This window comes from Propithecus coquereli, unplaced genomic scaffold (assembly GCF_000956105.1).
Source record: "Propithecus coquereli isolate 6110/MARCELLA unplaced genomic scaffold, Pcoq_1.0 Scaffold85, whole genome shotgun sequence".
In the NCBI taxonomy this organism is placed as follows: Eukaryota; Metazoa; Chordata; class Mammalia; order Primates; family Indriidae; genus Propithecus; species Propithecus coquereli.
The window spans coordinates 3992293-4003151 of record NW_012154729.1 but is presented as its reverse complement, the minus strand read 5'-3'; the positions used below and the strand labels follow the sequence as shown (position 1 = coordinate 4003151).

Genomic DNA, 10859 nt, shown 5'->3' with positions numbered 1-10859 from the left:
TTTCTTCCTATTTTCCCAAAGCTAAAAATATAGGGCCATAAATACTCTAAATAGAGTCCCCTTTTAAAATTGAGTTCCTGGTGAAAAATAGGGTGTTTTTTTTTTTTAAGTCTAACTCATTTTTTGAATTGATTTAACATATATTGTAAACTTATATCTGAAATTTTAAAGGAGAATCCTAAATGCAAAGTGTTATGGACTGAATTTTATTCCCTCCTCCAAATTCTTATGTTGAAGCCCTAATCTTCAGTGTGACTGTTTTTGGAGATAGGAGCTTGAAAGAGGTAATTAAGGTTAAATGAGGTCATGAGAATGGAAACCTAATCCAGTAAGGCTGGTGTCCTTGCATGAAAAGGAAGGGACACTAAAGCTTTCTCTCTTTCCCTCCATGCACACACAGAGGAAAGGCCACCACGTGAGGAAAACAGAAAGAAAGCAGCCATCTTCAAACCAGGAAGAGAGCTCTCACCAGAAATCAACTCTTATGGTACCTTGCTCTTAGACTTGAAGCCTCTAGAACTATTAGAATTTAAATTTCTGTTGTTTAAGCCACTCAGTCTGTGGTATTCTAACAGCCCAAGCAGATTAATATAGGACATCACCATATTTGCACTATTTCTCACAAACCTAGATAGCCTTTCTTCAAAACTGTGATTATCCATAAAATAATATACCTGCATTCTAATAAACGATTACCTAGATACTGTGGAGATCACTCAATGGCAATTAGTTTATGGTTAGTACTCAGGTGCGGGTGACAGCAAAATTCTTACTGCCACTTCCTTTTGCACTGAAACTGGCTATTTATGACAATGGGAACACCATATCACAAGAGGAATTATTTCTGTAATTTCTTTCATATTCACAACTATCAAAATTTCTATAACTGAAATACTATTAATATTTTATTAATAGTAGCATGTAAGTTCAGCAGCAAAAATGTAGATTTTATTCTCAATGCAAATATAGTATGAAATCTGTAAATATCAAAATCTCAGAAATGCTTGAGTGGATTCCACAATTAAGTACTCTGAAAATGGAGATAAAACAGTTGATATTTGCAAATAATTATTTTTTCACATAACACACTGAAGATAATTAACTGAAAACATTAGAACTAATAATAGAATTCGATAGGATGGTTAGATGTAAAATCAATAGCTTTCCTATACCAAAGAGAAAGTATAATGGAAAAATGAGCCCATTTCTACAGAGTGCTGTGTTCAATTTATCAGGAATTGTGAGGGGACTTAGGCTAATAGGAAGAAGACCAAACATCTTTACTAAGAGATATTTTTTTAAAAGGCTTGAATAAATGAAGATACATTGTACATTACTTGCTGGGCAGATAGAATATTGTAAAGATCTCTATTATCTTCAGATTAATTGTTTGGTTTAATGCAATTCCAATAAAAATTCCAATCAGATTAGTTTATGTAGAGTGGACTAGAATAATGAAAATGATTTGAAAAATAAAAAAGAGCAAAAAGGAGGGATTTGTAGTGTCAGATAAAGTATAACAGTTGTGCTTGTAAAATAATTGGTAGATAGCTACTGGGACTCAATTGCACGAGAAACAGGCACTAATGCAGTCATACACCCTGTGACAACATTTCAGTTAATGATGGACTGTATATGGTGGTAGGGTCTTATATACATTATAATCTTATGTTCCTGTTTGATTATAATAGCATATTTTTACTATACCTTTTCTATGTTTGGGTATGTTTGATACACAAATATTTACCATTGTGTTACAATTGCCTAGAGTATTCAATACAGTAACCTGCTGTACAGGTTTGTAGCCTAGGGGGACTAGGCTATATACCATATAGCTAGGTGTGTAGTAGGCTGTACCATCTTGGTTTCTGTAAGTATACTTTATGAGGTTTGTACAATGACAAAATCACCTAACAACTGCATTTCTCAGAGCGTAACCCTGTTGATAAGTGACACATGGCTATGTAAGTAACCAAAACAATGAATAATAAGCCATGTAATAAAAGCTCAATAACATTGACTACATAAAAATTTAAAAGTACTGTTTATTAATACATACCATAAACAAAATAAAAAGCTATAAAGAGGTCAAGGAGAGTAGGAGTTTAATCTAGTCTAGTCAATGGATGAAGGTCCTGCAGCACATGGAAGAAAATGCTGAGATGGTTGGAAAGACTGTAGCCTAAGTGTGCATCCATAAATTCCTCTCCTTCCCATCTCTTTCTGGAAAAACACAGCAACCAGGTCAAGCATTCTGGTGGAGGGAGGGGGAGAACATAGACAAGAGACCTAGCTGGTTGGAAAATGGAAGGCAATCAATCTCAGGATCCAAGTTGTGGAGGATGGATCTCCAAGTCCCCAGTGGTGGTCATCGGTCAAAGCCTTCTAGTTTGGGCAGCAAAACATTTGCCAAAATGAATGTCAATTAAAGGGCAGATTCTTGGAATTGCTGCAGCTGAGCTGAGGTCTCAACCAACCACAGGATCCAAGATCATCATCAAGATTGAAGTGAGAGGCCAACAGCCACTGGGAACCAAGATGGATTGGATCATGTACCCCAACCCCTGAGACTAGCTGTCCAGACTCACCCAGTCATACCCAGTCATTTCATTAGCCTTGCGTTGATGTGACCCTACATTTCACTCAATTTAATTTTTTGGATCCCATTTATTATGTTATAGCAAGGTTTTGCTGTACCTGGCAGGTACTTACCAAAAGAAATACACATTCTAGAAAATATATACATTTCAGAAAAAACAGATGATAGGTATCAATAGAGGGATAATGAGAGGCTTAAAAGTATTTGGAAAAGAGGCCAGATTACCACTACAGTCTATTGAAGTCTGTGATTAAGAAAATAGGGTTAGGAACCCTTGCAGTTGATTGGGGGATGGGGAAGAATTTAGCAGGGATCTTAAATGCTCAGCTCCTGTTGGTATCTGGAAGGCAGTAGTGGCTGGGAGCTTGCACAGGATGGAACCAAAGACACTGAAATATGTTAGAAGCAAGGTAACTTGTCTAGGGTCACTCTTATGTAGTTTTTCTTTGAGTTTTAAAGGGAGGTGTTCATGTTACTTTATTTTCAGTCCAGTTCTGTTCCACTTACATCATGCCTTCAGCTCCTCTCTTTTCTCATCGTCTTTTATGGTGTAATTCACATTCTGCTTTTTTGAGAAGCCAGCTATTTCTTGATGACCAGAGATATCACGGTCTAATTTATGCGTGTGACACAAGCAGGTTTGAATATTGTTGTGTAATTTCAGTGACAACATTCATTAAAGATTTATTACTTTGGGAGTAGTTTTGCAAATTTTTGCAGATCCTTTTAACTGACTTTATCTTTTTGTATTAGGAGGAATGAGTCCCTACTTGGACTAAAAAAAATGAAATATAAAGACAATGCTTTGGGTAAAAAGGCAAACAAACCTTTGAAGAAGTTCAAAGTTGCTGTAATAGAGTTTGAAAGAGTAAGTTTTCTGAGTTTTGAATTTTAGGTAATGAAATTACATGAGATTTGTGTATCTAGAGATGATTTGTTACATTTTAATTCATTATAATATGAAACAGAAGGAAATATCAATAAATATAGTTTTATAATTATACAATACAATATAATTCTTAAATTATCATAGATACTTTTATAATCAGATTTTTTTTTGTCTATGGGATACTTCTGTTGCTTTTGATAGTGATTTTAATTGAAGGTTATAAAGAAACCACTATATTTCAATTTCAAAAGATAAGCATTAGAATATGAGTAAATTATACTATTATGTTCAAAGTTTAAGTCTAATTTGTAATGTTTTTGTCTCCTCTATGAAGAGTGCAGATATATTACAAAAAAGAAGAAATAAAAGAAAGGAAACGCTAAGAGATTTTTTTTCCAAAAATCCAGCTATTTATGAAATGCCAGAACAAGAAAGGTATCAACTAATTAATTAATTCAATAGATGTTTACTCAAGGATTACTATGTGTTGAGCATTGTTTTGTGTACTAGGTATACACTGGTCGACCAGACATCTAAAATCACCATTTTCAAGCAGCTTATATATTAGTGAAAGGAGCATGGTCAACGAGTAAACACACAAATAAACAAGACAGTTTAAAATTTTGGCAAATTTTGTTAAGTAAATGAAAAGAATGATATGCTGCAGTGTAATGGGCTTGTCAGGTAGTGGTGGTGGCAGTAATTTAGATAGGATGGTCAGGAGAACAAATGGGTAAATTAATTATCAGTGGACCTAATTTTCTTGATCATAAAGCTTATCATGGTAAAATGTTTAGCTTCTGTTTTCATAAGTACACATTGTCAATTCTTATACCTTCTTCATATATCTTAAATTTATCACATAATATCTTTCTTTACCTATTTAGTGATTTTGATCTTAATTTGCACCATATAGATATTAATAGAACCGCTTTTGCTCTCTTTTCATTTGCATTTGCCTACTCTCTTTGATTATTCCTTCATTTTCTTTATTTAAATTATGACATTTTAAATGGGTATAGAAAATAACATGACTAATATTCATGCACCTAATACGCAGCTTAACATGTAAAACCTTTCAAACACAGTTGAAATCCCTATGTACCCCTCCTGGAATGCATTTCCGTTCCTCCCTATCCTACAAATAATACTATCTCCAAATTTGATATTTATCATGCTGATGAGTGACTTTGTATGTCAACTATGTATGTATATGCCCCAAAATAATATGTGGTATTATTTTTTACAATTTGCTTTGGAAATTTGCTTTTTTCCCCTCAATATTATGTTTGTGATTTTTTTATATCAATTATACATGTCTAGTTTATTCATTTCACTGATGATTGGTATTTCATTATATGGCAAATAAATATTGTGTACTAAATAAATTATATAATAATTGTACAATAAATTGTATTTATTATATACCTATATTTATATATGCATAATAATTATGCATAATATAAGTAGAAACAGTTATATAATATAGCATATAAGTATATTATACATAATATATAAAAATATATTTATTATGCATATATTATATAACATAAAATATACATGGTATAATACATTTTAAAAATGTGTTTATTGTCTCTCGTAAATGGACATTTAAATCATTTCCAATTTTTCACTATTGTAAACAATGCTACAAAGGACATTCTTATACATATCTCCTTATGCATATGTGAGAGTTTCTGTAAGGTAAATACACAGGGGTGTAGTTACTAAGATATGAACATCTTTAATATTACTACATATTGCTAAATGGCTCTTAAATTTTTTATCAGTTTTCATTATTAAACATCATCACTGCTATTTGATATTATTATCAAATTTTAAAATTTTTGTGAACTTATGAGGTATGAAATTTTATCTTATTGCTGCCTTAATTTTCATTTCTTTGATTCCTAATGAGGTTTAGGCATCTTTTCATACATTTTTAGGCCATAGGGTTGTTCTATTCTCAAGACTGCTTGTTTATATCTTTCACATATTTAAAAACTTTTGTTTTTTCTTATCTATTTTTAGAAGTTTGGATGCTAATGCTTCTCCAAGTTTGTGGCTTTTCAGTTTACATTTTAAGGTTTTTAAAAAATTAATTCAAAAATTTTAATTGTTAATGGAGTCAAATGTATCAACATTTCCCTTTATAGTTTTTGGAATTCTTCCCTAACCTAGAGTAGTAAAGGTATTCTCTTTCTGAATTTAAATTTTTGATTTTCACATTTAGGAATTCCATCACATTTTACTTTTAGGAATTTCAGCAATTTATTTTTGGGAATGGTGAGAGGAAGAGTCCCCCTCCCCATCTTCTTTAGTTTCATTATAGGTGCCCAATTGGATGGCACCATTTAGTGAGTAGTCTACATTCTATTGTCACTGTTAACCATTGCCATTTAGCAAGTTCTCATATATGTGGTTTTGGAACCTCTTTTCTGTTTCATGGGTCTATTTGTTTATTCCTGAGTCAATATCACACCATCATAATTACTCTGGGTTTAAATTAAGTCCTGGTGTCTGATAGAACAATTCCTTCAGCGTGTTTTTTTCCTTTATGTAAGTCTTGGATATTCTTCCACAAAATAGTTTGGAATGACTTGTTGAGTAATACAAAAAACTCTATTGTGATTTTGATAGAGGTAGCATTGAATATATATACAGGTTCAGGAGGATTTTTTGGTTTTTGTTCTGCAATACTGAGTTTTTTCTATTAGTAGACAGACCACATTTTTAGGTCTTTTAATGTCTTTCAATAAATTTCTGTGATTTTCTCCATAAAGGTATTATACATCTTTTGTTAGATACATCAAGGAACTGTTTTTTGGTACTGGTGTAAATGATATTTTAAAATTACTTTTTTAAATTCTTCTATTCTTTGTATAGGAATATAATTTATATTTTTTGTATACTGATCTTCTATACAACTTGATAATTTATTTGTAGATACAGGTTTTTTTTTGTGTCGACAGTAATACCATGAACAGATGATGAAAGTTTTGCTTATTCTTTTCTAGTGCTCAAACCGCTTATTTACTTTTCTTGTTTATAGCCTAAGGTTGAATAGAGTTTGTGATTGTGGACATCCTTATAACATACACATTAAAAAACTTTTTACTTTCAGATAATTAGATATTCATATACAGTTATAAGAAATAATACAGAGACCTTATATACACTTTATTCAGTTTCTAATGGTAATTATGTAACTATAGTTCAATGTCACAACCAGGAAACTGATGTTGATACAATTCACTGACCTTATTCAGATTACAGCAATTTTACATGTGTGTGTGTGTGTGTGTGTGTGTGTATGTGTGTATTCTATGTAGTCTGTAGAACTGTGTGACCATCAACACAGTCAAGAGACAGAACGGTTCTAAGGATCTGCCCCTCCACCTCCCCCGCCATGCTACCTTTTTATAGCCATAGCCACCTCCCTCCCTCTCTCCCTCCTAACCTCTGGCAACCATGAATCTGTTTTCCATCTCTAAAGTTTTGTCATTTCAAAAATGTTATGTAAATGGAATCATACACTATGTAACCTCTTGAGATTGGCTCCCCCCTCCACCTAACATAATTCTCTTGAGATTCACCCAAGTTGTGTATATCACTAGTTCACTACTTATTGCTTAGTAGTATTCTGTGGCATGAATGTGTCATAGTCTGTTTAACCATTCACCTACTGAAGGACACTTGAGTTGTTTCCTGGCTTGATTATTAGGAATAATGCTGCTATGAACATTTATGTACAGGTTTTTATATGAATATAAATCTTCATTTCTCTGGAATAAATGCCCAAGAGTACAAAAATTGCTGGGTTGTATGGTAAGTGTGTTTAATTTTGTAAGAAAACCCCTACTCTTTTCCATAACAGCTGTACATTTTTACATTCCCACCTGCAGTATGTGAGTGATCCTGTTTCTCCTCATGCTTGCCAGCATTTAATATTATCACTGCTTTTTATTTTAACTATTCCAATAAGTGTGTAGTGATATCTCGTGGCTCTCATTTGCATTTCTCTAATGGCTATTCTTATCAAACATATTTTTATGTGCTTACTTGCCATCTTTATATCCTCTTTAGTGAAATATCCATTTTTGTCTTTTGCTTATTTTCTAATTGGTCGTTTTAATTCTTCTGGTGAATTTTGTGTTCTTCTAGCAAATTTTATTCTAGATCCAAGGGCTTTGCTGGATATGTGGTTTGCAAATACTTTTTCCTGGTATGTAGCTTGTCTTCTCTTCCTCTTCACCAGGGTCTTTTGCAGAACAAAAGTCTTTAATTTTGATAGGTCTAACTTAATCAATTTTCCTTTAATGTGTTGTACTTCTGGTGACAAGTCTAAAAACTGTTTGTCTAACCCTGGGTCTCATGCTTCCCCCTGCCACCATGTTTTATAGTTTTACATTTTCCATTTAAGTTATGATCCATTTTGAGTTAAGTTTTAATTTTTGTATAAGGTGTGAGGTTTAGATTGAGGTTTATGCTTTTACCTATGGTTGCCCAATTGCTCCAGTATCATTTGTTGAAAAGACTATCCTTCCTCCATTGAATTTCCTTTGCACCTTTGTCAAAAATCAATTGGACATATTAGTGTGGGTCTATTTCTGGGTTCTCTGTTCTGTTCCATTGATCTATGTAGCTATCCCTCTGCCAATATCATACCCTCTTTCTTGATTACTGTAGTTGTAGAGTAATCCTTAACATCAAGTGGAGAAATTCTTTCCACTTTATTCTTTTACAAAATTGTTTTAGGTATTCTACGTCCTATGCCATTTCATATAAATTTTATTTGCTTGTCTGCAATATGAATTTAAAAAATGTATTTATTAGTTCCCTTTTAAGTATCGTATTTGCTGTGGGATTTGGGAAGAAATCTTTTATCAAATTTAGGAAATTGTCTTTCATTCCTCATTTTCTAAGGGCTTTGTTATGAATTGTATTGAATTTTTTTGAATATTTCTTTTACATTGATTGAGATTTTTCTCTTTTAATCTGATTATGCAGTGAATTACATTAACACACAAGTGTTAAATCATGCGCAGTATCTTTTTGCTGACACCACTTCTGACATTAACTGTTTGGTGTTTTCCAGCACCAACCAATTCTCCAGTTCTCCAATTTTCTGACACCATCCGAGAGACCCCATATATACTTCATCCAGTTTTTCCCAGTGGTAACATCTTACATAACTATAGTACAAAAATGCAATTAATTCTGACACTGTTTACCTAGAGTTAGCATCAGATCCCACAAGTTAAACGGCTCAGTCCCACATACTGCCTCCACTTCAGATGCCAGCCACAAATGGAATGTCTAAGGTACTCACACTTCAGCCTAGCTGACTACAAATTTGACGATTCCTTCCTCAGGTTTGAAAATTTGCTAGAAGAGCTCACAGCAGTCAGAAAAACACTTTGCATGTTTATTGGTTTAATATAAAAGATACAAATGAACAGCCAGATCAAGAGGTACATAGGGCAAAGTCCAGAAGAGCCCGGTGTGTAGGAACTTCTGTTTCTGTAGAGTTGGGGTACACGACCCTCCTGGCTTGTAGTTGCATTCACTTGCTGGAAGATCTCCAAACCTTGTTGTTCAAGAGTTTTCATGACCCAGTTTGCAGCCAAGTCTCCGTCAGGAGGTTGGAGGGATGGGGCTGAGAGCTACCAGCCTCTATTCATGTGTTTGATCTTTCTGGTGCCCAGCCCCAATCATGAGGCTACCTAGTCACCCTGAGTCACCACATTAGCATAGACTCAGGTATCTTCCAAAATGACTTATTATGAGTAACAGAAGAAATTTCTACCACTCAGAAAATTCCAAGGGTTTTAGGACCTCTGTGCCAGGAACCAGGGAGAAAGACAAAATATGTATTTTTATTATACTACACCATGCTTGTATACACACATAGAAATTTTTACCTACTGATTCAATTTCTTTAAGATTAATAGGCCTCTTTGGGTCTGTGGTCTTTTTTTTGAATCCCTTTTGATTAATTAAATTTTTTTCTAGGAAATTGTCCATTTAATCTAAGTTTTCAAATTTATTCATAAAAGTTATATTATCTTTCAATCTCTGCTATAACTATAGGCTTATATCCTACTTTTCATTCCAAAATTTATTAATTTTTGTCTTCTCTCATATTTTGGTGATTTGTCTTGCCAGAGGTTTGTCTACTTTTTTAGTCTTTTCAAAGGACCAAATTTTGGCCTTTTCATTCTGTGGATACAGCACATTTTATCTATTCATTAGTCACTTGGTTGACATTTGGATTGCTTCCACTTTTTGGTTATTATGAATAATAGTGCTTATGAAGATCCATGTCCAAGTTTTGGTTTAAACATATTTCCATTTCTCTTGGATATCTACCTTCTTTCTTTTGGTCAATTCTTTTTCTGACTTCTAAAATATCATGCTTACCTCATAATTTTGGGATTTTCTTTTGGTGGAAATTGACAAGCTGATTATAAATTTATGAGAAAAATAGCTAACAACAGGAGAATGCCTATTGTTTTTAAGAATACATGAAATATTTATACCATTGGCTATGAAGTGAGTCTTAAGAAATTTCAAAGATTTGGAGTCATACAAACCACATTTTGCTATAGTGCAATTAAGGTAGAAACCAATTTTTGAAAAGATAACCAAAAAGATCTATACATTTGAAAATCATAAGTAGACATTTAGAAATACTTAGAAATAATTAATGGGGAAAGATAGAAACTTCAGTCATCTGCTACATAATGACATTTTGGTCAACGATGAACCACATACACAATGGTGGCCCCATAAGGTTATAATATTGTATTTTTACTGTACAGTTTCTAAGTTAAATACACAAATACTTACCATTGAGTTACAATTGCCTACAGTATTTAGTGCAGTAACATGCTGTACATATTTGTAGCCTAGGAACAACAGGCTATAGCTATACCATATAGTCTAGGTGTGTAGTAGGTTATATCATTTAGGTTTGTGTAAGTACACTCTATGATGTTCACACAGTGATGAAATCACATAGTGATGCATTTCTCAAAATGTATCCTCATAATTAAGTGGTGCGTGACTGTACAATGATAATTTAAAAACACAAAAAACTTGCTGGAAGTATGGTTGGGATTGCTTTGAATCCAGAAAACATGAACATTTAAGATTTCTTCTAATAACTATTTTAGCTGCATCCTTCACTTCTTAATAAAGGTGTTTTTATTCTCATTTAGTTCTATACATTTAAAAATTATTCTTATAATTTCTACTCTCTGTGAATAAATCTACCATGTTTTATAGTTTTACATTTTCCATTTAAGTTATGATCCATTTTGAGTTAAGTTTTAATTTTTGTATAAGGTGTGAGGTTTAGATTGAGGT

The 10859-nt window shown here is 32.9% G+C and overlaps 1 protein-coding gene across 1 annotated transcript in view; it reads left to right on the top strand.

The window, feature by feature from the left end:
• CFAP54 (cilia and flagella associated 54) overlaps positions 1-10859 on the top strand; it is a 344097-nt gene that overhangs the window by 107394 nt on the left and 225844 nt on the right. The window contains exons 31-32 of the mRNA XM_012663989.1: positions 3353-3467; positions 3823-3923. Of these exons, the coding sequence (XP_012519443.1) occupies positions 3353-3467; positions 3823-3923 (216 nt within the window). The remainder of the gene's footprint in view (positions 1-3352; positions 3468-3822; positions 3924-10859) is intronic.